The sequence below is a fragment of the Scyliorhinus canicula genome, chromosome 2, assembly GCF_902713615.1.
Source record: "Scyliorhinus canicula chromosome 2, sScyCan1.1, whole genome shotgun sequence".
Lineage (NCBI taxonomy): Eukaryota > Metazoa > Chordata > Chondrichthyes > Carcharhiniformes > Scyliorhinidae > Scyliorhinus > Scyliorhinus canicula.
Genome location: NC_052147.1, coordinates 100,617,643 through 100,644,530, shown reverse-complemented (window position 1 = coordinate 100,644,530; position 26,888 = coordinate 100,617,643). Strand labels below are relative to the sequence as shown.

Genomic DNA, 26,888 nt, shown 5'->3' with positions numbered 1-26,888 from the left:
GTCATTTTTAAAAAACATAAGTGTTTAAGATTTGGGAAGTTTGGGGGTGGGTCCTTTGGGGGTGCTCTCTGTGAATTGGGGCACCACAATGGTTACTACACCACTTGGTCCTTCCCACCTGGCCTCCAAAGCCATTCCCCCTACTCCTCCCCTCCACCCCATCCCCCTTGCACTACTCCCTAGGCTGTCTAATCCCTTCCTCCCCAAAAAGGCCAAATTTACCTGGCTTCAGTATGATCTTCTCTTCTTCCTGGGCTTGCATTCTGTCCTGGCAATGCCCACGACTGAAAACCGGTGCTGTTGACCAATCAGATTGGCTGGCAATTCTCAAGGGTGAGACATCCACCCACTGAGGGACTGAAGCCCAATGTTGCCTTTCAGCCCACCTGCAAGCTGCTATGGCTGTCACTTGGTGATGTCACTGAGGTGCAGCACAGAGATGAGGAATAGATGGGGGTTAGGGTAGATCCCTGGGAGTCTCCAGTAGTTGGTGGGATCGGGACAAGAGGCCATAGGAGAGGTGTTGGAGGAGATGGTGTAATCAATTATGTCCATGGTTGACATGGGTGCCACAATCCATGTGAAGCTTTGCTTATTGGTTGTGTTGACTCAAAGGCAAATGGCACAATGAGCTGGTGCCCAACAATTTGATATCAAAGCATATTTGAACTGGTCTGGTGTTCATTTGGAGAGCGGCAGCTCAGCTCTAACACAAGGATTTCTGACGTACCTATAAATATCTCGTGCCATCCCAAAGTCTCCAATTTTGGCTGTTCGCTTGGGTCCGCTGCAGGTCAGTAAACAATTTCTTGCTGCAATGTCCCTGAGAAGAAAAAACCCAGAAACAGGATTAAATAATACTGCCGCCAATATGGCAGGGGCTGGTTTAGCACAGTGGGCTAAATAGCTGTCTTGTAATGCAGAACAATGCCAGCAGCGCGGGTTCAATCCCCGTACCGGCCTCCCCGAACAGGTGCCGGAATGTGGTGACTGGGGCTTTTCACAGTAACTTCATTGAAGCCTACTTGTGACAATAAGTGATTATTATTATTATGTCATATATTGATTAATAATAACAGCGTGTTTAGCTGCAGTAAAACTATTCGCATTGCTACAGTACATACAATGGCCAAAATCTTCCACCGTCGCTCATGGCTAGGATTTTCCAGAGCCGACGAGAGTGAGTGGACTTTTGGCTGGGACACCAAAATTTCTATTCTCGCTCACAACGGGTCTTGCATGGATGAGACTGGAGAATCTGGGTGTAATTACTTAAAACAGCATTTCATGTATCCATCTTCTTCTATCTAAAATAAAGTTCTATTCGCTGAAATTCATGACTAACCTATGAATGAAATGATTATCTTCCAGATATTTGCAGCCACAAGCTATGTCCTTGGCCATGTTCAGAAGGTCCAGCATTGTCAGTGTCGATGTCTGTGTCTGAAACAGAATTACAAATAGTGCTGGTGTGAGATGGTCCACACAAATTGGTCTAAGAGCGTGATCTACCGACCACGTTGCACCTGGAAGGGAGTGCAACGTTGCCGGTAAATGTGGGGATGGGGATATGAAGGGTGAAGGAGTGCAGGAAGGGTATGAAGGGGCCTCTGGAACATTGGAGTGGTGAAGGTTAGGGATCCAGGAATTGGGGGGCCCGAAAGTGGGGGCGTGGGAAGGCCTGAAATGGGCACCCTTAATGCGAGTTGTCATCAGTTGGGGTGGGGGTGTGTGGGGTAATACCTGTTTTGTTATGCTCTTGACGTAGCATGAGCTGCTTCTTTGATGTGCACTCTGACAAAGGAAGGTTCAGACTTGGAGATAGCTTTAACACATTTATTAAACTGTTAACGATTCTCCTACTTGGATTCGACTCTACTGTTAACCCTGCTATAGCTACTCAGATTATCTACCCAGTCTGCTACAATCCACGTGGTGGGTGTGATGTGTTTCAATCAACCCTGTGTACTCAATAAATGTCTCCACTGGAAAGAGGAAGATCATGTGTACTGGGTCCTTATATATGGGTTGGTGTAATGCCCCCCTGTGGTAGTGTCACCTCTGTGTGTGTCTTGAATGCCCATTGGTCGTGTCCTATCTTACTGGCCTATTGGTTGAATGTCTGTATCATTATATCTCTGGTGCTCCCTCTAGTGTCTTTCTAGTCTACGTGTATTTACATTAACCCCTTGTGTATTTACAGTGATGCATATCACCACAATACCCATATGTGTGAGAAGTGACATTACCCATCGGTGGCGATGTGGAGGACCTGTAAGCTCAATTAGAGATTGAAACAACCTTTCAAAATGGCGACCCGATCTCTGAGGAGCCGATCTGGCCAGCGGGTTCAGCTCCCCAGTGATGAAAATAATTTGATGTGTGGGCTAAGTCAGTGAGAAACTGCCAGGGCCCAAGAGTGACTAAGTGTCGTGAGATCACGGTGGGGAACACGCTGGCAGAACCGACGGGAAATTCCCAGCAAAACCCGCCACAAATGACATTTAGAAGCTTTTCCGTGAGATCGTCCCCTAAGTATGCGAAACATTTAAAGGCCTCCTAGCAATTTCAAGTCATTCATTGCCATCCATTGAACTTAAACGGACAAAGAAGAGATGTTACCCTTGAGTAGATGACACACTGAACACATATCACAAATTGGGTCGAGAGGCACTGGAGGAGGTACAGGAAGGATTTGCAAAGAACTGATGGTTATAATTATCAGGAAAGATTGTATAGAGCTGGGGAAATTTTCTCTGGAAAAGAGAAGACAGAGGAATGACCTGATAGAGGTCTTTAAAATTCTAAAATGGTTCGATAAGAGTACAGATGCAGTTTCTACATTTGAGGGAGTCCTAAATCAGAGACCATTATTACTCAGGATATTCAGGGAAACTCCTTATCCTGTTGAGTGCTTAGAATATGGGGTCAGCATCACATGGTGACGTTCAGACAAATGGTGGATTCAAGGAGAAGATTGATAAGTACATGAGGGAGAAATCAGTTGGAGGATATGAGATATGATTAGATGATTCAAAGCACGGAAAAGTTTGCCCACCCCTGGTTTAGAGGGTCTTACCTTAAATCTCACAAATGTAATACATAGTCTTTCTATCTCTCTCTTTCTTTCAGATATAAGCCAGGTTTTAAATTAGTGCGGGGTCTGAAATGGAGGCAAGCAGGCACACACAATTTTACCCCACTGGCCACCACAGTCCTGACTCCAAACCAGTTTCTACAAGGGCGCCTCGGGGTGAGATCCCTTGCCCACTATGTCTCAAAGGGCTACCAATTCATGCCAATTACTGACAATTATGGGGGTCTACTGAGGCCCCATCCCCGCATTGACTAGGATTTTCAATCAGCAACCTGGATGGCCCCTGTCAACCTGTGTCATATTCCAATCCAATGTGGTGAGCTCAGGGTAGGAAGTGAGGGGGAATAATAGGAATGGATCACGTGACCCATAATGACAATAATAAAGATTATTATAAAAATCATCCGTTCTACACCTTCCCTGTGCCACCTAAATTACACCGCACCATCTTTCCCGGCATAAACCAATGGTTCCTACATAATGGAGCCAGTGCTGACATACCTCTTAGCCCAAAGTATCGCCTCAATTGGTTCCATATTCTGTGCTAAGTTGCAACCACGGGATTCCCAGCATAACTGCCTGGAGAGAGGGGGAGTGGTGCTGCTGCCATGGCCCTCAAACCCGATTCCACACAAGAGGCCTCTTCCACCCAAACCCACTGATTCCTCTCCCCCACCCCATCCCCCCCACCAAAGCCACGCCTTCTCTATATTTGATGCTCAGCAATAGCACAATAGGTTTGGGAGTGCCAACCCCCCCACCTTCCGCCCTCTTTGCAAAAAGATCCTCCAAATCCTGGGAGGTTTACCTGTTTACACAAACTCCAAAATTGATCTGTCCGGCCTATGAAAGAAAGCTCTCAGGAGGAATATTGGAAGGGTTTGGCAGACGAATAAGAATCCCGGTAGTACATTCATCTTAACTGTCTGAATCCTTCCCACCAGGGACAAAGGCAGGGAATTCCACCTCTTCAGAACCCCCTTCACGACCTAAACCAAACTGTACAAGTTTCATTTGTGCATTGTGTCCCATTCATGTGTTATTTGTATGCCCAAGTATCTAAATCTTGTCCTGGCCAGTTTGAAAGGCAAAACTTCCAGATTTGCACTCCTTCCCTGGGCATTAAATGCCTCACCCTTTGACAAATTTAGCTTATATCCCAGAGCCTCCCAAATTTCCCTAACAGATCAATTATCTTGTCCATAAACTCCTGTGGGTTTGATATGTATAACACTAGGTCATCGGCATTGAGCGATATTCTATGCTGCCTGCCTCCCCTAACAATATCCCTCCACTCTCTGGACTCCCTCAATCCAATGGCAAGGGGTTCAATTGCCAGCGCGAATAACAACGGTAACACAGGTATCGCTGCCGCATTCCCCTATGCAACCTAAAATACCCCAAGCCCGTCCCATTGTCCTCACACTCGCCATGGGTGTGGTGTATAACAACTGTAGCCATGCTATAAGCAATAGTCCAAACCCAAACCTCCTCAGGGTCTCAAACAGGTACCTCCATTCTACCCGATCGCAGGTCTTCATTGCATCTATCGATATAATATCCTCCAGCTCTCTCTCTCTTGATGGAGTCATTACTATATTTAACAACTGCCTAATATTACTGGCCAGCTGCCACCCTTTAACACACCCATTCTGGTCCTCTGAGCCCACCTCAAGCACATACCCTTGTAAACATTTTGCTAGTACCTTGCCAGGATCTACACATCCGTATTTAGCAGGGAGATGGGTCTATAAGACCCATACTCTGTCAGGTCACTCGGGTCATTTTCGCACAGAACTACTTCTCCGCCAAGAGTCCCAATTCCAACCTCCACCCTGGTCTTTGGGTCTGACCTGGATCAAACCTTATATTTACATTGTGTGGCGCGTGGTCAAAGTGCTCAAACATGAGGGGTTTCTGGTCGGCAGTGTTTGACACAATATCAGAGATAGTGGAAGTCAAGCTGACACCGTGCCCTTTGGTGGCAATCTTTGGGGTTTCAGAGTTGCCAGAACTATTGGAGGGGAAAGGGGCTGCCATGGTGGCCTTCGCCTCGATGATTGCAAGGTGCAAAATCCTATTGAGTTGGAGATCGGCAGTGCCACCGGGGATTTCAGCAAGGCTGGGAGATCTGATCGAATTCTTGAAGTTAGAGAAAATTAAATATGCACACAGGAAGAAGGGTTCTTCATGAGGTAGAAGCTCTTCCTATCCCTGTTTAAAGAGGAGGGGGAGGGGCTTATGGGTAGGAGGGGTGAAATAAGGGGTTATTTTGGGGAGGGGGGTAAAAAAGGGAAAACCTTTTTCAAACTGTTTGTAAGTTGATTACTGTTTGTGAATGTAACTGTGCGTTTGGAATAAAATATATTGAAAAAAAACAATGGACCCAAAACTCATCCTTGGGTAACAGAACAGATCCCTATCACTAAACCAATCCCCTATCTCCACTTTTCCCTTAATTACACATGCTTGCATCTTCTTAATAAGCTTCCTGTGTGGCACATTGTCGAATGCTTTCCAAAGGTTCATGCATACAACATCTACAGCAGTACCTTGATCGACCTTCTCTGTTACCTCATCAAAGAATTCAAGTAGGTTAGTCAGACACAATTTACCTTTATCAATTACCTTTAGGCAGGGGAGTGGGCCTAGGGAAGGGTGCTCTTTCAGAGGGTCAGTGCAGACTTGATGGGCCGAATGGCCTCCTTCTGCATTGTTAAAATTCTGTGGTTCTTAATTCCATCAAGCCTATGCTGGCTCTCCTTGATTAATCCATACCTGTTGAAACGTACATTAATTCTGGCCCACAGCTAAAACCTCTTCAAAGCTTGATGAGAAAAGTAGCCAACCTTACAGAACACAAGGCCTGTGAAACAGCTTGTTTTTGCGAGCAAACGTGATAAGACGTACTCAACAGACAAATAAAGAAAGGAAGGCCAGCAGATGCGTGCTGTTTTTGCAAGCTAACATTGAGGAAAAAGGGTAACAGGTCATCTGTGTATGTGGCTAAAGAACCTTCTGGAAGAAACTGGATAAAAGATGAAGGCCCAAAGCCTCCCCAGCAATGGCCTGCAGGATCCACTATTGCAAAGACTGTCCTGAGTCCAGGACTCAGGAAAGAAGACACTCATCAAAGGAAGGCTGTTCACCTCACCTTGCAACGGGTAGTATTAAGTCCAAACCATGAGTCTTGTGATTCATTGTAACAAGTAATTAGCGTTTTAACAAGCGATTTAAGTGAAGTAAAGAGCAGTTCAGTATTTATCAAGTGCTTTGAACATTAATAAAGAGTGATTTGTGTGAAATATCTTGTGTAGGTTTTTCTCTGTCTGCCACCCTAGTTTGAGGGTAACACCCTGATAATGGTTTCTAATAGCTTTCTAATCACAATTGTTAGGCTGGCTGGGCGTCTTTTTTTAAAGTTTATTCCTTTGCCCTTTCTTGAATTTGGATATGGTATCAGCAACCCTCCAGTCCTCTGGCACTATTCCTGTATACTACTCCAATGAGGACTAAAAGATTGTAATCAAAGCCTCTGCTATTTCTACCTGTGTTTCTCTCAACAAATAGGATAGACTCCACCTGGATAGACTTACCAACTTTCAGTAATGATTTAATTTTCCTTCTCTATTATTTTGTCCATAACTTCCCTTCCCTTGTTTAGTGTAAACTTCACATTATCCAGACCTTTAGTGAAGACCACCCAAAGTAAGCCAAGCCTTTCCCCAATAAACACTTACACTTCTATATGTTTAGAAATGTTTTAAGATTCAATTTAATGTCACCTGCTAAACTATTTTTGCAACCTCTCGATACCTCGATTATTACATTTTCCAGTTCACTCCCATGCCTTCTATACTCTTCCCAATTTTTGACTGGATCTTTCTCCTGACATTTTTCATATGCCCCTTTATTTCTGATTCATTTGAACTTTATTCCCTTCATCACCCAGAGTGCATTCACTTTGGATGTTTTCACTTCCAAGGTATATGCCTAGTTTGTACCTGAGCTATTTCTCCCCTGAATCCTCTCTATTGCTCCACTACTTCTCTACTCTGAAATCGCCCTTTCCCAGTCTACCTGTGCTATAGGGAATAATAACAGGAAGTGTTGGGAAGACTCAGCAGGTTCGGCAGCATTTGTGGAAAAATAAATAGCGTTGATGAACATTCCGGGTCCATACGATTCTTCTTCAGAGCTTCTTCTTCATATGCCTGTGCTATGACTGAATAAATCAAATTAGCCTTTCCCCAGTTGAGCATTTTTACCTTTGATAGTTTATTTTAAAATTTAGAGTGCCCAATTAATTTTTTCCAATTAAGGGGCAATTTAGCGTGGCCAATCCACCTACCCTGCACATCTTTGGGCTGTGGGGGTGAATCCCACCCAAACACAGGGAGAATGTGCAAACTCCACAAGGACAGTGACCCAGAGCTGGGATCGAACCTGGGACTTAGGTGCTGTGAGGCAGCAGTGCTAACCATTGCACCACCGTGCTGCTCACCTTTGATGGTTTTTGGTCTCTTACCAAAATTACTTAAATTGTATACGGCTCTGGTCGAACCCCATTTGGAATATTGTGAGCAGTTTTGGTCCCCGTATCTATGGAAGGATGTGCTGTCCGGGGGTGGGGGTGGGGGGCACAGGTTCAGCCTGAAGGGACGATCCTTTAAAACTGAGGTGAGGAGGAATTTCTTCAGCCAGAGGGTGGTGAATCTTTGGAACTTATTGGCCACAGAAGGCTGTGAAGACAAAGTCAGAGTGCTTTTCAGACAGATTAATAGGGGGAATCAGGGGTTACGGTGAGAAGGCAGGAGAATGGGAATGGGAAACATATCAGCCATGATCGAATGGCGGAGCAGATGCAATGGGCCAAATGACCTAATTCTGCTCCTATATCTTATGGTTTATGGTCTTCTGAATTATGTAGTGGTCACCGTGAGCTGAATTATATCCTATTGTAACACATTCTACTTGTATGGCTGCATTCCCCAGAACCAGATCCAATGCTGCTTCCTTCCATATTGAACTTAGCGATGGAGAAAGTTCTCCCGTGTACATATTGCCTGCAAATTCCATCCTTCCCTATCCTTAACATTACATTCTTCCCAGTCTGCAAGAGGGTAATTAAAGTCTCCTAATATTATTGTTCTATATGTTTTGCATGAAACATAGTGGATGAGGAATTGATGGTCCTTTCTGTGAAAATTAAATACTACTTATACATACGTATAAAGGAAGGTAAAACAATTTATCATTTGAGGCCATGGTTTTGATGAGAGAGCTTTACTGCTTGCCTTCGAGAAAGAGAGGGGAACAAATGTGGAGGAGAGGCAAGTGAAATGTTTCCGTTTCAGTTTGCAAAGTTCTGTGCTTGCCATGTTGTAGCAGGCATTTTGGCTTAAGAGCTAAACTACACTAAACTGGGGGGGGGGGGGGGGGGGGTTGTGTTCATGTAACCGTACTTAACCAGCCACTCTATCCTTTGATTTGAAACACCCACTCCCACCCCATGATGAGCGGAAGAGGGTCCGGCAGGAGTTAAAGTATGAAGTATTCGGCAAACCTACCCCAACCCAATTTTATCCCTGACCCATTCAATTGTAAGGTGAAGTAATCAGGTCATGGGTAAGGCTCCCTCAAAAAAAATCAGAGGGACTTAATTTACACTGCACAAGCCATGGCCCGATCATATCATCGGCGCTGCCAATTAAATGTAAAAGGAAGTGAGGCAGGTGACTGAGCTGTGGGACCTCCAGTTGATGGCCCACAGTAGGAGATGAAGGTTTGTGAAGGCAAGTGTGTCCTGTTCAGCATTCCAGGAGTGCTCCCCTGAGGAAATACAGGAAAGCTTTCATCCTCCCCCATCCCCAGTCCTGGACCTAATCTGGGCTATATGATACATGGGGAACCACACAAAGAATATCACAAGTGTTCACTTTTGTGCTTACAGCTTTTGGCCTGTTTTGACGGAGGTAAGTCTTCATGTCCCCTCCAGTCATGAGCTCCAGAAGGATAAACCGAGGCAAAGCTTGCAGGCTCACACCGATGCATCGGACAATGTTCTGATGGTTAAACTTGCTGTTTAAAAGGCAACGGAGAAAAAACAAATCGTCAAAACACAAAGTTGCTGGACAATAAACATACATCAAGTTCGAGAAAGAAAATATCCAACATTGTTGGAATCGTGCAACTGGACGTCTCATCTGGACTTAATTTATTATATGTTGTATGGATAGTTTTGTATAAAATGTCGATGAACTCCTTGCAACACCTGTTTAACAAATCCCTGCCTATAACAGTTTCTGCTGCAGAAGGATCGGTAACTTAAGGACTCAGCTTTAAAGTAATTGATAAAATAAGGGGAGATGAGGAGAGCAGGGCTTTGGGGAAAGAGCAGAAAGTGTGACTAATTGATAGAACAGGCAATAGTTTCTTCTTACACTGTATCTTCTGTAATTCCATTCCTTATGGACTATTGAGTTCTGGAAATGTAACTAGTTGTGTTTGTGTGAGGATGAGTTCTATTTAATTCCAAAAATCTGTACAGACATACTCACTCAGAATTATGATAGGCTCCCAAATGCACATACAAATCAAAAATGGAAATGTTCTGGGGGCACGGGCTGGGGACACACCCAAAGGAATTAATCCTCCTTCCTTTAGCACTCACCAGTACTGCTAGCTGTGCTTTATGTAAAATGATAGAAGTAATGAGATGGTGGGTGTGCTCGAAATATCCCACTGCACTCTCAGTCTAACTCTTTGGCCTGAATCTTTCACCTTTTTGGCGTGTGCAATTGGCCGACTCTGGCCACAATTAGCCTTGGCGGGCAATTTCATGTGGGCTGGCCAACCAGTGCGAAATGCCACAGCTAGGAAGAGCGAGAAGAGAAGTGACGGTGCAGGCGGCCTTTGGAAGTAGCTAGCTCGGACGCCTGTATTGTTGCAATGGAATTTGTGCCTAGAAAACTGCTGCAAACTCTCAGAATCGAGTAGCAGACACCCCAAACATGTTCTTTTATCCCGAACATTTTATCCCGCCATGGGTTGGGAATGGTAATGTGACTGCCACTGGCCGATGGGCCTGTGCGCCAAGCGGTGGGTATGTGCACCGGCCAGGTAAATTAGGGTCATGGCTGAATGAGCATATTGCCCCTTACAGTTGCTGGCAGGTGCACTCCCGACTCTCACTCGCACCCGTTGTTGACTGAAATACAAGGGCACATTGATGTGGGGACACGTGCCCGACGTCGTCGCACGGGTTCGGGTGGGGTGCGTGCCCCCATGCAAGCTGGAAAATTCTAGCCTTTGTCTTTGATCTTCATGGGTCTATGTTCAGAGCAGTCAGCTTTTTGAAGCTCTTTCTCAGCTTCTGTTCATTCTCCACGTTGGCATTTATAACTCATCAGTAATGTTGTTCACAGATATGGAATACCAAACCAGAATATTGATTACTCACAGTACCGTTGTGCAATTTTCAAAAAAGATTTTCACAGGATGTGGGCGTCGCTGGCAAGACCAACATTGGCATTGCCCCATCTCCAAGGCGATGAGCCACCTACTTATACTGTTTAATGTTCAAGATATTTAAAATATGGAGTATAATATTTTAAAATTCTATCCCCACATTGTCCTGACTGACCGTTTTTGCAGCTAGTACCTTCCCCTTTATCTCTAAACTATTCATATTTATGGGGCAGCACGGTGGCGCAGTGGTTAGCATTGCTGCCTCACGGCACCGAGGTCCCAGGTTCGATCCCGGCTCTGGGTCACTGTCCGTGTGGAGTTTACACATTCTCCCCGTCTTTGCGTGGGTTTCGCCCCCACAATTCAAAGATGTGCAGGGTAGGTGGATTGGACACACTAAATTGCCCCTTAATTCGAAAAAATGAATTGGGCACTCTAAATTTATTTTTAAAAAACTATTCATATTTACAATAATTAACCACGCATTTCTCTCCAGTAGACTGATTGGATGAAGCTTTCCATCCATCTCACTGTTTTGCACAAATCAGCAGAGGACTGGCTTGTTTTATATCCAAGGGACTTCCTTTCATTTTGGGCCCTCATCTGCACAAATAAATACTCCACTGTGATGGTGCTGGAGGCCGTTTTGTTATAGAACTTTGGAGCAGGCTTGGCCAGGTCTATCAGTCTTGTGATGGTCCAAGAGTCATAATGAAGGACATGTGCAAGGCTGTTTAAGGCCCAAGACCCAAAGGACAGAACTTTGCCAATTAAGCAAGAAATGCAGCAGTAAAATTGGGCTAAATCCAGTTAAATAATAAAATAAAATCGGGGGGTACGGCAGAGGGTGGAGGGGGGGGGGGCTGAAGGTTAACAGATTGAAATAGGAAGGGAGGTTTGAAATGTAAGCTTATTATGTGAAGATTGGAGGGTATGTTCTGGATGCACTCACAGTATGTTGCCTGATTATATGTGAGCCTAGGCTGGATTTGGGGAAGAAGGACTATACACTTGATTACTCAACTAATACCCCTTGAATTTACCTTCCCATCCCAGTTACCCATGGCTGATATTTCTGATCTGTTATCAGTAACCCATCAAGATATTGGGAAGTGACTGTAAAGGAATCAGAGGACAATGGATAAGAATTGTCGCTATTACCTGATAATCAAAGCTTCCATCAAGAAATCCATTTCATCTTGTTCGGAGCAGATGTCCGGAAGAGTCTGTAATGGTAGCAAACTGACATGAATATTTGACTAACATAAATCAGGAATATATCAGTGTTTAAAAGATTAGACGGGCCGGTTGTCCATAACGTTTGAGGTGGGAATCATGAGCTGGAGATGCCACAATCCCGCCTCCTATGTGGTAGTGCCTGCTGACACTATTTTCGTGCTGGGGAGTGGGGGGGCTGGACTATGATCAGATCTGCTACCTTCTGCACCAGCCGGGAGGGGCAATTAGCAGCGAGTCGGCCGCGGAGGCGGGTCTATTGTGTCCCGGTACTAATAAAACATCTGACCCCGCCATCATCGCGGTCCTGCAAAAGTTAGAAAAAAGTGCTGGATCATTTGGCTGAACGTCAACCTGCGAGCACTTAGTGTCGTTGCTGCCCAATAGGGTGCTACCCTTGTGAAAGTTGGCCCAGCATGAAGGATCCCTCGGGAAGCTCCCAACCCACTGCATGAACCATTGCTCTCCTGATTTCCTGCTTGAGAGGACCCAGCCCTGACGAGACTGCTAACCCAGCTTCTGCTCTAAAACCTGGCTGCATTCTGCCAAATTAATTCAGCAGGTCACGGTATGCTCCGCAAGTGTGCATGGCAGCCCGGCTTTGGGGCAGCTTCCCACATGCAGAATGCAATTCTACAGATACACATCACCCCCAATCTCTACAACCTCAACAGAGAAATCCCTTGGTTGTTCCTGGCCTTACTTCACCCCAAAGCATGGGTGCCCATCAAGAACACCCGACCCTTTAGAATGGTGCCGTGCAGTGTCAACATATTGGCACTTGCAAAGAGTTGGTGATGTCACCACGACAGTACATGATGAAACCAACACCAGTATTCACAGCAGGAAATGTCACCCCCAACCTACCATGTCACTGTGGCAAGCTAATGATGCACCACACACATGTAAGTGACAGGAGGGACATACTCAAACCGTCAGATCATAAGATGTCCCCCGTCATAACTTAGAGGGCCTCCATGGGGATGAGGCTCTCTGAGCCTTCCTCTTATAAGCTTGCCTTGTGAATCACACAGGTCTCAGTGCTGTGGTACTGCGCCCAATAGCTGACATGTGCCTTGGACATCAAGAGGAGGGAAATATGTTGAAGAAAGCTGCCTTACACCAGGCCAGCTCAACTGGCATCAGCATAGATACATGAACCTCAGGTGGACCCAGTGAGTGACCTGGGTAAGCAGCACAGCAGCAGTGTGTCGGAGCAGGTGATTGAGACAGGCATGTCTATGGGTAGCTATTCCGGATCCTTCTTTGGTTCTGGCAGCACCCACCTTGTCGCTGTCCTGTGCCATGGATTCATTATATTGTGGGTCATCTGTAGAAATGTCTCGTGTCGGCTTGTTTCCGAGGGACTGTGCGATGGTAGTTAAGTCAGTACCTTCAACAACCAGCTGCAGATCCTCGCCCTCTGGGATGTATTACCCTCCAGGGTCTAGATTGCCTCACATTCTGGTATCTGGGTAGGACTGGCATCCACATCGCTGGGCACTGCCCCTTTGTCTTGTGGTTGAGGCCCAGATGATGATTCCTCATCACTCAAGAGCAATATGCACACCTCGGGCGGGATTCTCCGACCCCACGCAGGGTCGGAGAATTGGCGGGAAGCGGCGTTATTTCCGCTCCCGCAGGTTTTCGAATTCTCCCACCGGTAAAAAACCGGCGTTGTGCAAATCCCGCCGGCAGCCTGTGAAAACAGCTGGCGCCGGCGGGATTTCATTTTATTTGCACTGACCTTAAATCTCCGGCCCGGATGGGCCGAAGTCCCGCCGACGTGGCCACGGGTCACGTCGGCGAAAATCACAGTTGATTTAAAACGGCGTCAACCATTGATGATGGTTGACGCCGTTCAGTGTCGGGGGTGGGTTGCGGCATTGGGGGGGGGGGGTGGGTTGCGGCATTGGGGGGGGGGGTGGGTTGCGGCATTGGGGGGGGGGTGGGTTGCGGCATGGGGCGGGGTGGGTTGCGGCATGGGGGGGTGTGGGTTGCGGCATGGGGGGGGTGGGTTGCGGCAAAGGGGGGGGTGGGTTGCGGCAAGGGGGGGGTGGGTTGCGGCAAAGGGGGGGGGGTGGGTTGCGGCAAAGGGGGGGGGGTGGGTTGCGGCATGGGGGGGGTGGGTTGCGGCCATCGGGGGGGGTGGGTTGCGGCCATCGGGGGGGTGGGTTGCGGCAAAGGGGGGGGGGGGGTTGCGGCATGGGGGGGGTGGGTTGCGGCCATCGGGGGGGGTGGGTTGCGGCCATCGGGGGGGTGGGTTGCGGCCATCGGGGGAGTGGGTTGCGGCATCAGGGGGGTGGGTTGCGGCATCGGGGGAGTGGGTTGCGGCATGGGGGGGGGCATCGGGGGGGGTGGGTTGCGGCCATCGGGGGGGTGGGTTGCGGCCATCGGGGGGTTGCGGCCATCGGGGGGGTGGGTTGCGGCCATCGGGGGGTTGCGGCCATCGGGGGGGTGGGTTGCGGCCATCGGGGGGTTGCGGCATCGGGGGGGTTTGGGGGCAGCGGCGGGCAGAGAGGGGGGGGGCGACGGATGCCCGGGGCCAACGCACCGTCGCCCCCCCCTCTGTACGCCGCTGCCCCCTACCCTAACCACCCCCCCCTCACCACCCCTACCTCCCTCCAACGCCCCTACCCCCCTCCCCACCACCCCTACCCCCCTCCAACGCCGCCCCCCATCTCTCGCAACGCCGCAACCCCCCCCCCCTCAACGCCGGGTCCCCCCCCCTCAACGCCGGGTCCCCCCCCTCAATGCCGGGTCCCCCCCCTCAACGCCGCAACCCCCCACCCTCAACGCCGCAACCCACACCCCGTCCCCCTCCCTCTGAAGGCCGGTACCCACACCCCCCCCTCTCTCCTCCTCCCCCCCTTCCTTCCTCCGTTAGTGGGGGGGGGGGGGAGACCCGGCGTTGGAGGGGGGTAGGTGAGGGGGGTAGGTGTGGTGGGGAGGGAGGTAGGGGTGGTGGGGAGGGAGGTAGGGGTGGTGGGGAGGGAGGTAGGGGTGGTGGGGAGGGAGGTAGGGGTGGTGAGGGGGGGTTGAGGTAGGGGTGGTGAGGGGGGGGTTGGGGTAGGGGGCAGCGGCGTACAGAGGGGGGGGGCGACGGTGCGTGGCCCCGGGCATCCGTCGCCCCCCCTCTCTGCCCCGCCGCTGCCCCCAAACCCCCCCCCCCCAAATGCCGGAACACACCCCCCCCCCCCAATGCCGGGAACACACCCCCCCCCCGAATGCCGGAACACACCCCCCCCCCCCCCCCCCAATTGCCGGAACACACCTCCCACCCCAATGCCGGATACACACCCCCCCAATGCCGGAACACACACCCCCCCCCCAATGCCGGAACACACCCCCCCCCCCCCCCAAATGCCGGAACCACCCCCCCCCCCAATGCCGGACACACCCCCCCCCCCCAAATGCCGGAACACACCCCCACCCCCAATGCCGGAACACACCTCCCCCCCAATGCCGGAACACCCCCCCCCCCAATGCCGGAACACCCCCCCCCCCCATGCCGGAACACACCCCCCCCCCCCAAAATGCCGGAACACACCACCAACCCCCCCAAAATGCCGGAACACACCACCCCCCCCCCAAATGCCGGGTCTGTCTCTCTCCTCCTCCTCCTCCAAAATACGCCGGGTCTCACCACTTCCGCAGCTGGAGAAACTGACGCGTATCGCGTCAGTCAGCTGCTAGCCCCTCCGGGAACGGAGAATAGCGGCCTTAAAGAAGGCCCCGACGCCGGAGTGATTAACACCGATTTTTTTCGCAGGCAACCCGCGTTACGAAGGGCTACGGAGAATCCCGCCCCTCATCTTTTGCCGATAGCCCAGGTGGGGACACATCCTCTTCGTGTGATAGTCATCCAGCGCCGTGGAACTGCATTCTGATGCTGTATCAACTGTCGTTGTGGCGCTGCACATAGATGCAAGCCATGGTTCATCCTTGCCATTGATTATAATATCAGTATCATCCGTCATCGTGGAACTACAGATGGATGCCTTAATTTGCTCTTCGAAGTCCTCCTGCGGTGGAATGGCTTCAAATCTCAGGGAGTCCCTTCCCTGAACTTCTTCGTGGGGCCTCGATGGTTCTCCTAATGCTTCTGGGGCTAGTTTTTCCAGAATTGGTACAATGTTGTAAGTTTTCAGTTGATCCGGAGCTACATCGATTCCGCCTGAGGTGTCTGCTGCAGCAATCTTGATGTTCATTTCTACAGGCGCCATCTCAGAGTATTCACATTTCTTGGTGTCCGACGCAGGCTAAGCGTCCCTTGCAATCACATCGTCATTCCCGCCAAACCACTGACGAGGCGCTGCATGGTCTTTCTCATCTAGCTCACCCTCCGAGCCTTCACTTTCACTCTTGCAGTCACAAACTTCGCAAATTACATCCTAGTCCTCATCATTGGAAGCAATGCCCTCATACTCGCGGTAGCACAGTTGTTAGCACAGTGGCTTCACAGCGCCAGGATCCCAGGTTCGATTACCGGGTTGGGTCACTGTCTGTGCGGGGTCTGCACGTTCTCCCCGTGTCTGCGTGGGTTTTCTCCGGGTGCTCCGGTGTCCTCTCACAAGTTCCAGAAGATGTGCTGTTAGGTGAATTGCACATTCTGAATTCTCCCTCCGTGTACCCGAACAAGCGCCGGAATGTGCCGACTAGGGTCTTTTCACAGTAACTTCATTGCTGAACTCTTAAATTGCGTTTCACGCCGTCGTAAACACGTAATGAGATTATTCCCTCCCCCCATCAGTGAGGTAGCACGTCTAACATTGAGAACATCATTTGAATATATTAACATCTAATTCCACCCCCCCCCCCCCCCCCACCTCCACCCACCACATCAGAAAATCCATTCACGTTGACACGAGAGAAGAATGGCACGGATCACAACTGGTCTCCCAAGGTGTCCATCTGGAGAGCAAATCTCCCTCGGGAGATCAGGTGAGTGCACTGCTCAGGAGGCAGAGGGCCATGCCAATGCCCTATTTCTGCCCAGTGCCAGGGACAGTACCTGCAGGACGTGCAGGGGGGCTGTGCAAGGGAGGTGCATACGGGGTGAGGGTGTGGTGGCTTCCCTTCGTGCTGAAGCGGCCTTTAAAAATGGTGCCCCAATCTTCAAGGGGCGAATTTGCTGGCGAGGGGGATGCAGATCAGAGGCGACCCTGCCAGCAATAGGTGCTGGGACCCACCGCTTTAAATTTCTTCAATACCAATTGTCCCACCCATTATCGACCCTTGCCAATTTCCAGGAAAATTCAGCCTAGTGGCCTCCCTAACGGTAGTGAAAAAAAATCCAAATGCAGCCATGACATTCTAAGATCAGATGTATCTGATTAGATACTCAATGTGACAATAATAGTTACACTGTTTCCTTTTAAAAAATAAATTTAGAGTACCCAATTCATTTTGTCCAATTAAGGGGCAATTTAGCGTGGACAATCCACCTACCCTGCACATCTTTGGGTTGTGGGGGCGAAACTCACGCAAACACATGGGCGGGATTCTCCAATAATGGGGCTAAGTGTTGACGGCGTCGTAAACGGCGGAGCATTTTACGATGGCGTCATCTGGCCACTAGGAGCAGCGATCCTGCGCCGCACAGCATGGACAGCGCGGGTCCGTGCATGCGCGTGGGTTGCCATCTCCGTGTTGGCCCCCGGGCAACATGACGGAACCCAACAGGGACCTGGCGTGGAGGAACATAGGCCCCACCCGCAATTAGCCCACCAGCCGATCGGTTGGCCCCGATCGCAGGCCTGGCCATCGTTGAGGCCCCCCCGGAGCCGGATCACCCCCCCCCCACCACCAGGATGGCCCATGCAGCCAGAACGCCAAGGTCCAGCTGGGTAGGACCACATGCGAACGACGCCGGCCAAACTCGGCGGGCATTCGGCCTGTCGAGGGTGGAGAATCGTCGGGGGGCTGGGGGGGGGGGGGGGGGGGGGGGGGGGTTGGGAGGGGGGGGGGGCGCTCAGGCCCGGTGTTGGAGCGGCTTCGCGGGATTCACGCACCCCCCGGTGATTCACCGACCCCGCGCGGGATCGGAGAATCCTGCCCACCGTTTCCTTGATCATGACAGAGTTGACTGAGTTAGGGATTTTCCTTAACTATGACTCAATTGGTCAGCTAATACCCTTCCCTTATGACCATGACGTAATGGCACAGTTGATAGCATTATGCTCTTCCTCTCAAGGAAGAATTCATAGGTGAGTCACTTTGCAATCTACCAGAGAAATCTGGCCGGCCACTGTTATAACTGGACGACATTAGTGAGTGACATATAGCATAAGAAAGGATTTTGGAAAAGTCCATTACTAACCTTGATTGCCACTTGTAAAGGGACAGACTCTCCACTAAGTCCAACCACGTGACCCTCATACACTTCACCAAAAGCACCATGGCCAAGAGCCCTGAGGAACAAACGAAGATTGAATTTTCAGTTAAGGTAGACCGTATTAGCAGTGCTGTAAAATGGACCTTATTATTGTGTTGCAACTCAGCAATGCAGCAAAACAATAAAGGTCATTGTTTTCCAGTGACTGGGTGCACTCACTGGGGTGTCCTGCCCGCTGACAGTGCACATTATGACCCTGCAAGTTGACTGCCCCACCTTCCCCGCTAATCCCCATGATTTCCCATCCATCAATCAAGATCACACATGCCCGCAACATTTTGAATTAATCTGTCACTGGGGCTTGGCTGTACAAAATCTTTAAGGCTCTCTTGCATGGCCTCCCCATTTTCAAGTCTCTGATCTAGACAAGGCCATCTCTGACTGTTTTCACATATCACATCAGCTGTGGTGCAGCTGACAGCCATCTTCTGGTTGAGTCACAAGATTATGGGTTCAAATCCCACTCCAGAGACTGCACATGAAGGAAGGAATGAAGGAGGAGCGATAGTGCTGGGGGATCATTAGTTATGGGAGCAAATAGGCATTTCTGAGGCCGTAGATGTGACTCCAGAATGGTCTGTTGCCTTCCAGGGGCAGGGTCAGGTATGTCACTGAATGGCTGCAGGGCATTTAAAGGGGGAGGGTGATAAATTAGAGATTGTGGTAGACATTGGTATTGACAATATAGGTAGAATGAAGGATGAAGTCTTGCATCACAAATTCAGGGAGCTAGGCAGCAGGACCCAAGGGTGTAATCACTGGATTACTCCCAGTGCCACATGCTGGAGAGTACAGAAATAGGGGAATAGGGCAGGTGAATGCATGGCTCAATAGTCTGTGCAGGAGGGAGGGTTTTCGATTCCGGGATCACTGGGACTGTTTCTGGGGAAAGTGGGACACGTACAAGAGGGAAGGTATGCACGTGAACCAGAATGGGACCAACATCCTTGGGGGTGGGTTTGCTTGGGAGTAGGAGGGGGTTATACTAATTCAGCAGGGGAGAGGGCACAGAGAATTAGTACAGTAGGAACACAACATACTGTAATAAAGGAACCAAGACAGAGGAAGTTCAGCCATGTTGAGTTTCAAAGGAGAAAGTTGAGTCTGGATGGCCTCTACCTTAATGCTAGGAGCATCATCGGTAAGGCTGATGAGTTAAGGGTGTGGATTGACACATGGAATTGTGATATTGCTGCCATCACAGGGACGTGGCTGAGGAAGGGGCAGGACTGGCAACCCAACATTCCGGTGTTTGGGACCTTCAGGCAAGACAGAGAGGATGTAAAAGAGGAGGTGGTGTTGCATTATTAACTAAGGAGTCAGTTACTGCAGTAGGGAGGGATGACATCTTGAAAGAGTCTTCAAATGAGGCTTTGTGGGTAGAGTTTAGGAATAACAAGGGGGCAGTCACATTGCTGGGAGTTAGGTCTCCAGTCAGTGTGGAATAGAGGAACAGATGTGTCCAGCTGATCGGAGGCTCCCAACTGCATGCCCTTTGGGCAGGGTGGTGTCCTGGCACTGCTGGTACCACCTGGGTACCCTGGCAGTGCCAGCTTGGTATCTGACAGTGCCACCTTGGTGCCAACCTGGCACTGCCAAGGTGCCAATCTGGTATTTTTGTGCACGCGCAATTGGGCCAGGGTTGCCTGGCGTGGATGTTGGGGCAGGGGGTAGGGAGTGCGGGGGTGGAGGAACGATCCTCCCATTGTGCGTTCAGGCTGGGGGAGGTCAGGGATTGTTATGAGGGCCTCGGAAATTTAAAATTGACGCCCCAATCTCGCTGCAATGGTGAGTACCAGCGAGCGGAGCTCCCCACTGTAGAAAATGGATGATGTGCGGCCTCAGCCACGCGTTCCCCGTTCAGGCCCCTAGTTCAACGCGAGTCACGTTGAATAGTCATTTGTTTCTCGGCACTGCGAGCGCTGGGAAACACGCGGCTAAACGTGCTCGCTAGAGGACTTTGTTCCCTTTTGGGAGAATCGCGTCCTTAATCTCGACTTGGAGAGGCAAGGTTCGATCAGGGACAGCCAGCATAGCTTTGTCAGAGGGAGATCATGCCTAAAGAATTTGTTTGAATTCTTCGAGGAGATGATCGGATGTGTAGTTGGCATTAGTGCAATTGATGTAGTTTACATGGATTTCAGCAAAGCCTTTGACAAGGTCCCACATGGGAGATTGATAAAGAAGGTCTAAGCATCTTATGATTTAAATTGCAAGTTTGGAAAGGGATTTGGATGAAAGGAAACAGTTCCGGGAGCTTTGAGAAAAGAGCAGGGTATGGGACTAATTGGATAGTTCTTTCAAAGGGTTAGCAAGGGCATGATGAACCGAACGGCCTCCTTGTGTGTTGTAAGATTCTATGATTCTGACCTCACCTCGAGAACTTTCATGTCACCCACCTCAGCAAGGAGATGTTTCTCCTGGGCACTTCCTTGAGTTCATTGAGTGACGCCATCTTGCCAGCGAAGCAATAGTTTGGATTGTAGTCGGTCATGATGGTCGAGGTTCTGATCTTACTCAACTTGTACTCTGGGCTCTGCAGCTTCACCGTCACTGCCTGGAACCGGTTGTTCTTGCGATAGTAAACTGCCATGGGAATAACACAAGGATTGATGAGGGGCCGATGGGCATTCCGTTATCAGATCTTGCACAACAACCAGTTCACACATGCAGAGCAATAAACATACTCGTACATGTGAGGCGTACAAATGGACAGAGACTCAAGCAGGAACAAACTTACATCTTTGCAGGGCCATGTGCACTGCAGATTTCTTGGGCTACATTAATCTTGATCAACAATTACAATTCTTTTCACTCAAGTACTATTCTATTCTAACCTTCCTACATTACAACAGTGGTGAGACACCAAAAGTATTTCAGTGGTTGTGAAGCCTTGTGACATCCCAAGGTTGTGAAAGGTGCTATGCAAATGCAAGTCCTTCCTTTCCAACTTTCTTTCCAGCCGTTTATGATCTGGGCGCTGGATTCTCCGCCCCGCCACGCCACTTTTCTGCCTTGACCCGCCGGCGGGATTCTCCGTTACGCTGGCCGGTCGATGGGGTTCACCATTGTGGGGCAGCGCCATGCCGTCGGGAAACCCCCAGGCGCCGGAAAAACGGAGAATCCCGCCGGCGGAGAAGCCCGCCCCTGATCCTTGAATAATAATAACTCGACTCAAGAACTGAAAAGTGACCAGGAACTCTTCAGCATGATGGTTGAACTCATCTATAATTGATTGCGTTCTTGTTCTTGAGCCCGAAGGTTGTGGATGTAAATCCCATTCTGGGTGCCCTGACCAATATTTATTCCTCAACAAACATTCATCGCTCTTTGTGGGATTTTTCTGTGGTTCAAATTGGCTGCCATGTTTCCAACCGTGACTACACTTCAAAAGTATTTCATCAGCTGTGGAGCGTTTTAGGACAACATGAGGCTGTGAGAAGGGTGATATGAATTGATGTTTCTTTACTTTTGATTCGTTTCAATAGAAAAAGAAATGCTTTATCAACTGAAAATGCAGGCTTCAAATCTGTCCTTGCTGATGGCGGGATTTGTGAAAAAGAAGTCACTCTCAAATACAATTCATTTGATTTTAAAGCACTCCTCTCTAAAATGTCATTGTTTCTTTATGGAGTTGAAGGAGACAGTAATGATTTGAGGGCATGGGGTGAATGATGGTGATGATCCAGAGAGAGAGAGAGGGAGCTGAAGTGGATGGGGCAGCACAATCGGGAGGAGGAAGGCAGTAGTGATTCACTGAGTGGCAGAGATCTGAATTCCTTACTGTACAACCCAACCATCCAGCCTTTATGTCATTGAGAGCACTGAGAAACTGTGAGCTGGTTTAGCTCACTGGGCTAAATCACTGGCTTTTAAAGCAGACCAAGCAGGCCAGCAGCACGGTTCGATTCCCGTACCAGCCTCCCCGGACAGGCACTGGAATGTGGCGACTAGGGGCTTTTCACAGTAACTCGTGACAATAAGTGATTTTCATTTCAAAAAAGAAACGCAGCATTATGTAACAGCTATGAAAAGCTATTAACCATAATTGGCAGTGGGTGTGGGGTGAAAGATTGGGGATTCTCCGTTGGTGAACACCAGAACTGGGAAAAGCGATTGGCAGAGAACCGCACATGAGGTGAAAATCGTGGTCAAAGCCGGGGGCCTGACAGAATGCCATGCTCCAGTGCCTGAACTGCGGCATTAATACGTTCTACTCTGCATGTACAGGAAATGCCGTTGGCATATCATTAGTGGGTCTGACCCGGTATTCTCCGGGGCCTCCGCGATGCTCCTGATGGAGAGTTTCATTTGCAGCTTTAAAAATCGGGAAACAGGCGCCATGGCTGATGAGGGAGAGAGAGGAGGTAGGACACGGAGAGACGCGACTGTGGGCTGCCGGTCCTGCCGCTGGCAGGGCTGGCTGCAGAGAGGGGAGGGGCGGGGTGGCATCTGCTAAGCAAGGAGAGGGGGGCTGACGACCCCTACGGGACTGGGGTGTCCAGGCGCAGACCACCATTGCTGCAGCCTGCAAGGCAGCCATCTTGTTGCACAATCCACTGGCCGCCCTCTGTGGCCCCTGATTGTGCAGAGTGACCACGGCTGTATTCATGCCTCCACCCCAGCCCCCACTGCAACCCAGCCCCCACCCTTCACCCCACCAATGCCCCACACCAACCCCCGGCAGGGCTAGAGGCTCCCATAGTGCTGGGCACCGGCGAGGCCAGAGTTGCGGAGGTAAGGTTGTCAGGGGGAATGGCCAGATGTGCGAGGAGGGGGATATGCGGGGGCAGGGTCTGCGGTGCAGACCAGGGCCACCGTGTGACCTGGTTGGACCTGATTGGACCTGGGGTATGCACCATGCTAACATGTCTGACTTTCACCCCCTGCAGACATTGGCCATTGGAATCCAACTGGAATGGTGGCCTTCATCCTGGCCGCCGCATCCCTGGGGGATGCACTGAGTTTGTATGAGCTGGAGCTGCTTGAGGAGGACCCTGCAGCGGCGGAGCCTGTCCCAGAGGAACAGGAGGCAGCCGGTGAGGTTGGAGAGCTGGCCGCCCAACAGGCCGAGGGGGAAGTGGGAAGGCGGCACTGCATCAGGCCTCCTGTGTACTGGCAGAGCCTGTCATTGAGGACCTGCAGGGCTGGCATGCCGTCAAAGATTCGGCTGAGCAGGGAACCGTACAGCATTTTTGCTGGATCGTGACGCACTTGGCACCGCGGGGTATGGGGGAGGACGTCTGCTCCCAGTGGCCATCAAGGTAACACTCGTACTGAACCTTTACGCGATGGGGTCCTTCCAGGCTGATGAGCCATCAATTGCACGAGAGACGAGTTGCTATACAAAAGTTAGGCTTTAATAAGCTAGAACTTAGCCCTGCGGTTGTCTACAATAAAATGGACGACCGCCAGGCGCTTCGACTATTTATACTTCGGTAAGGAGGCGTGGTTAACTCAGCCTCTCGACCAATCGGGGAGCAGTCACATGACTGGTCTCGACCAATCGGTCGGGAGGCACATGACCGACCAGGGCCAATGGTAAGCCGGTGTTCTGCACCAATGGCAGACAGCTATGCAAAGCATATCACCACACAGGTGCCGAGTGGGGATCTGTCTGGAGCCTCACAGACCTCAGGTGAACAGTTGCATCTGCACCGTCATGGAGGCCCTATATGCCCAGTCGCCACAATACATCAAATTCAATGTGGACTGAGCTCACCAGGGTGCCTGGGCAGCAGGATTCGCCATCGTCGCTAAGATTCCCCAGACCCAGGGAGTGATCGATGGGATGCATGTTGCCCTACGAGCACCAGCCCATGATGGGCCAGTCTACACAAACCGAAAGGGGTTCCACTCGATGAACATGCAGCTGGTATGTGACCATGAGATGCGTATCATGCATATCTGCGCCTGATACCTGGACCGTGTGCACAACCCGGCACTCTCGACAGTTCCTGACATCTTGGAGGCACACCCTCGGGTGAGGGGTTGGTTCCTTCCTAGGCGGCAGGGGTTATTCACTGCAATCATGGCTGATGATGCCCATCCGGAGACCACAGACTGGCGCAGAGACCCACTGCAACAACGCCCACGCAGCAACCATGCAGCGTCAGGGGCGTGATTGAGCAATGCTTCAACATCCTGAAGATGCAGTTCAGGTGCCTAGACTGCTCTGCAGGGGTCCTCCAGTAGAAAGCTAGGAGAGTTTCCCACATCCTGGTGGCCTGCTGCATCCTCCACAATATCGCACTGCAGCGGGGCGACGTACTGGAGGAAGACGATGGGGGTGGGGCACCGGGGCAGTGAGCAGTGGCTCAACTGGTGTCCCGGGCCCAAGCCCACCCCCAATGTCTGCCTAGCTGCTACCTGTCGCCCAGCACCCCCTCTGCAGCCAGCCCAACCTAGCCCATCCCTCACACACTTCTAACAGAGTACAGAGGCTGGTTGAAATGTTGCGAGCAGGTGTTTAATGTGAAATGGTGAACATCTATGTACAGATTTGTGTCCTAGCCCCTAACGCTGTCTTGGGTGCTGCATCGTGGTTCTACCTTTCTGACCTTACAGGGCCTAACGCTACGTCTAGTTGGATCACCGGGCGGTACATCAGGAGGGGAGCGGCCTACTGCCTTTCCCGCCCTGTGACCTCGGTCCCTTTTGGCGGCTGTTTTCTGGGGTGACCGGGCCTGGATGAGCCCGACTGCTGCTCGGGTGTCCCAGGTGGTGTGGTACTGCCCTGTTCTGCCCACTGCCTATCAGATGCACCAGGAACAGTGTGGGGCAGTGGGGGGGGGGGGGGGGGGGGGGGGCAAGTCCGAGGCACTGTGATGTTCCGGCACCAACCCTGTGGACTATGCCGTCGATGCCCTTAGTCATGAACTGCTGAGGCTGGGCCAAACATTGGAGCGCCACTGCAATGTCCAGCTGCCCCTGGTACATGGCTGCCTGTGCCTGGCTTAATGCCCACATAGAGTAGCTCAGGCCTTGGACATCCTGAACCATGGCTAATGCCTTCACTCCCAAGGCCTCCAGGCAGGTGCCACCCATGTAGTGGCCTGGGTGGCATGTATTGTCGGCACCGCCTCCTGACCTTGCATGCGATTGGACTCCTCCAACTGCACATGCAGGCCCTTGATGGTTGCTGACAGCCCCTCATGTAGTCCCTGGCTCTGTGACTGCATCTCCATTATTGATGGGACCGCCCTTTCCAGAAGCCCAAAACCCATCCGACAGCAGCTAGTCCTGGGCTTAGCCGCCTTCCAACAAACCGCCCTATTCAGGGTTCCTACCTCGGCATGATGTACCGCAACACGTGTGTAGTGCACCCGAGATAGTGCCCCAGGAGCCTCTTTGCTGAAGTGCCCAACCGAGGCTGAGTGTCTCTGGGAGGGTGGAGGGTGTTGGAGACAGCTGTGATGGAATGTCAGTGTGGTCCCTGGACTGGTGCTTTGGGATGTCTCGGGCTGTGGTTCAAGGGCTGTCGCCACTGTACATGTCCTCTTCCTCGCTGCTTGGGGTTGGGGTTAGGGTCGGGGGACACCAGAAGGACACCAGTGCATGTAAAATACCTTTGTCTATTTCAGGGAAGAGAAGGCCAGCTCTCCCTGATGTCTTGACCAATATTTATCCCTCAACCAACATGGAAAAGCAGATGATCGGGTCATTATTACATTATTGATTGTGAGACCTTCCTGTGTTCAGATTAGCTGCTGCGTTTCTAACATTACAACAGTTACTATACCTTGAAAAAGCTCTTCATTTGCTGGAAAAAGCTTCAGGACATCTTGAGGTTGTGTATGTACTGTAACATTTTTGTACCTCTGTTGTTCACACGCTAGTAACATACTAGATAAAAACATGGCAGCAGACAACTAAAAACATAAACCCTCTTTTAACCTTCAGAGGAAACCAACGTTCATTTATCTTTAAGAGGCCTACTTGAGAAGGCTTGCACTCTGATGAACCATCAATCGAACGCAAGACGAGTTGCTGACAAACGTTAGGCTTTAATAAGCTAGAAGTTAGCCCTGCGGTCGACTACAGTAAATGGACGATTGCCGGGCGTTCTGGGTATTTATACCTAGCTCTGGAGGCGGGGTTAACTCAGCCTCTCGACCAATCGGGGAGCCGTCACATGACTGGTCTCAACCAATCGGTCGAGAGGCACATGACCGACCAGGGCCAATGGTAAACCAGTGTTCTGCACCAATGGCAGACAGCTATGCAAATCATACCACCACACACTCTTTCCTCTATATCCAGTCCTTACTAAATAAGCATAAAGTAAAGTCGCCATTGTCGCAGATGATCATAGCCTGCTTTCCCCTTTGAGATGAAAGCTGACCGGTGTCAATTTAACCTGACGATCGCCACACCTCAGGCGAGGGTCAAGGTTGAGAAGGCCTTCATGATAAATAAGCATAATGCGGTTAGGGTTGCCAACTGCGCATTCTTGGAGGTTTCATCACATGACCAGTCCTCACACTCTTGACATTAGTTAGCCAACACATCAGGTGCCTGGCCTTCCTACGCTAATTGAAAAGCAGAAAGGCTTATTACACAATTGGATGATGCTTGACTGTCATCCAAGGAGACTGGTTTTTTTTTGCCTCATTTTCAATACTTTTATATCTGGTAAAGAGAAATATTCAACAAAAATGACCAAAATAGTACAATCTTTTTTTGATG

At 50.3% G+C, this 26,888-nt stretch overlaps 1 protein-coding gene across 1 annotated transcript in view; it reads right to left on the bottom strand.

The window, feature by feature from the left end:
• The window catches only part of ltk (leukocyte receptor tyrosine kinase), a 261,905-nt gene that overhangs the window by 19,502 nt on the left and 215,515 nt on the right, over positions 1-26,888 (bottom strand). The window contains exons 12-17 of the mRNA XM_038784003.1: positions 20,600-20,786; positions 18,126-18,216; positions 11,729-11,793; positions 9,049-9,178; positions 1,346-1,443; positions 731-823 (exon numbers count right to left, since the gene is read on the bottom strand). Of these exons, the coding sequence (XP_038639931.1) occupies positions 731-823; positions 1,346-1,443; positions 9,049-9,178; positions 11,729-11,793; positions 18,126-18,216; positions 20,600-20,786 (664 nt within the window). The remainder of the gene's footprint in view (positions 1-730; positions 824-1,345; positions 1,444-9,048; positions 9,179-11,728; positions 11,794-18,125; positions 18,217-20,599; positions 20,787-26,888) is intronic.